The sequence below is a fragment of the Juglans regia genome, chromosome 3 (genome assembly GCF_001411555.2).
Source record: "Juglans regia cultivar Chandler chromosome 3, Walnut 2.0, whole genome shotgun sequence".
In the NCBI taxonomy this organism is placed as follows: domain Eukaryota; kingdom Viridiplantae; phylum Streptophyta; class Magnoliopsida; order Fagales; family Juglandaceae; genus Juglans; species Juglans regia.
This window is the reverse complement of record NC_049903.1, coordinates 29,837,748-29,840,132: the sequence shown is the minus strand read 5'-3', so window position 1 is coordinate 29,840,132 and position 2,385 is coordinate 29,837,748. Positions and strand designations below refer to the sequence as shown.

The following is a 2,385-nucleotide window of genomic DNA, read 5'->3' as shown; positions in this document are numbered from 1 at the left end:
TATATAAAATTTCACATAAAAATTTATAATTATACATTATATATAAAACTTATATATATTAATATTTAATATATATATATATATAATATTTTGTATAAAACTTATATATAAAAATATTATTTTTTATTTTTTTTAATCAACCGGTCCGGTCCGGTTCGGTCCGGTCCAAAAAATCTCGGAACCGGCCGGTTTTTACGTTTTAAAAATCGATTCCGGACCGGACCGATTCAAAACCGGTAAAACCAATCCGATTCAATCCGGTTTAATCCGATTTTCTGATTTTTCAATTTAAATTTAGACCTTTACTCTTAAACATGATGTGAAATGCTGCGGATGATGGATGAATCGTTAGTACAAGAGAAAAATATTTACTTGTTTTTGACGTTTCATGAACCTAGACCGGAGGATGAAAGGGCGAGACATAGGAGGGAGAAAAGCAAAAAGTCATAAAGAAGCTTCTGATTTGACCTTTTATTGTTTTGTTTTATTTTTTATTTCGTTTTTCGTGTGCTTAATTACCTCGGCACATTCGTGCGTTTCGAGCAAATCCTAGATTATTTATTTAAAACTAATATTACATATAATCATAAAATATATAAATATTATATAATTATTTTAAAAAAAATAAAATTTATTATTAAAAAATTATTATTTTTTATATATAAATTTCTTATTTATTTATTTATTTTTAAATAATTATGCAACATCAACATATTTACTATTATAACTATTATTTTTCTTTATTTAAATATTTTTAATAAATCACATGTCAGTATATTGTGATGTCAAAGGTAAAACGATTGATATAAATTATTAGGAGCGCGCTAGCGTTAATCTTTACAATAAGCAGTATATTTATGAAGCAAATTGCAAAGTATCAAAACTTTTAGAACTAATAGGTTTCATCGTCATCCCAAAGGCACATTGCCCGGACCAAGCAAGCAGACGCAGCCACGACCGCCGCCGCAAAGACCGGAGGAACGATGAAATCAATCTTAGACTTGCTGAACAGGTTGGCCGGTAAGCACAGGGTCTCTCCCGGCACATCCAACGGCACTCTTACGGATCCGTCCGTCTCGCACGCTGTCGAGAAAGAAGAGGACGAAGATATGGCAGACACGAAGGCAACCTCCGGAGCGAAAGACGCCACCGCCACCACCACGGAGAGTATAGCTGTCCAGGTGGCAGCATAGACGAGGAATGGCCACCGAGAAGAGGTAGTCAGGCGGGTGAATATGGCGGTAAAAAGAAACATATTATCGTCTTTACGTTTGAATGGCCGGTGAGATAGAGATCAGAAAAATGGCTGAGTTCCGTATACATACATAATTAATTTTATATATATATATATATATATAGAGAGAGAGAGAGAGAGAGAGAGAGAGAGAGAGAGAGAGGTGATGCGATAGACCTAATTCACACCTGCTTTTTGGAAAATTGGGAGTTTAGGTGAGAAGGAGAGATTCTGTATGTTGACTGGTGAGGTTTAGGGGTTAGAGATCAGAGCGTTTGCGTAGGGGTGGGTGTGTCGTGTAGGTTCGGTTAGAAAAGAAAGCGACTCCATTGACGAGGAGGAAAGCTCCAAGTTTTGTGGGGTTTTAACGATGTAAAGTACCTTCAACTATCGTTGTGTTGAAACATCAACAGTAAAATTTTTTTTTTTTATGAGTAATCAAAGATAATATACTCATATAAATAGGCAAAGCCCAAGTACACAGGAAGTATACATGAAGAAGTGTCTAGTTAGAAGTTACAAAAGAAAGAAAAAGATCATGGATACTAAGACCGTTACAAACTATGGCCCCCGCCCATGAGAACAATAACTTAAAAAGTACAACTTTTAGCTCTTCCAGTGTTCTCTCATTGTCTTCAAAGCTTCTTGCGTTTCTTTCCCTCCAAATACACCAACACAAACATATTGGTACCAACCTCCAAATTGCTGCTATTTGAGCATTACCGTATAGTCCTCTCCAGCTTGCAAGAAAATCCACCAATCTACACGGCATAACCCAAGCTAATCCAACCCTTGAGAAAAAATCATCCCACATGCCCTTGGCCACCTCACAGTGTAAAAGCAAATGATCAACTGACTCCCCATGCTTCTTACACATACAACACCAATCTAGGACAATAATCCGTCGTTTCCTCAAATTATCTATAGTAAGGATCTTGTCCAAAGATGCAGTCCAAACAAAAAAGGCTGCTTTTGACGGGGCTTTCGTCTGCCAAATGCTCTTCCATGGATACATAAACTTACCTGGGTTCGTAAGCTTTTCATAAAAGGATCTGACAGAGAAAAGACCTTTCTTAGAATGATTCCAAAGCATCTTGTCTCCAGTGCCCCCTGAAATGCTTGCAGAATATAATACCGCAAAGAACTCTGTA

The 2,385-nt window shown here is 36.6% G+C and overlaps 1 protein-coding gene across 1 annotated transcript; it reads right to left on the bottom strand.

The window, feature by feature from the left end:
* Positions 1-797: 797 nt before the first annotated feature.
* Positions 798-1,310, bottom strand: LOC108982919. The gene has a single exon (XM_018954401.2). It carries the CDS (start codon positions 1,253-1,255, stop codon positions 893-895), a length of 363 nt encoding a protein of 120 aa, XP_018809946.2. The 5' UTR covers positions 1,256-1,310; the 3' UTR covers positions 798-892.
* Between the last annotated feature and the right edge of the window lie 1,075 nt (positions 1,311-2,385).

Coding starts and splice junctions, on each gene's coding strand:
- LOC108982919 (XM_018954401.2), bottom strand. CDS start 1,255: ATGTTTCTTTTTACCGCCATATTCACCCGCCTGACTACCTCTTCTCGG.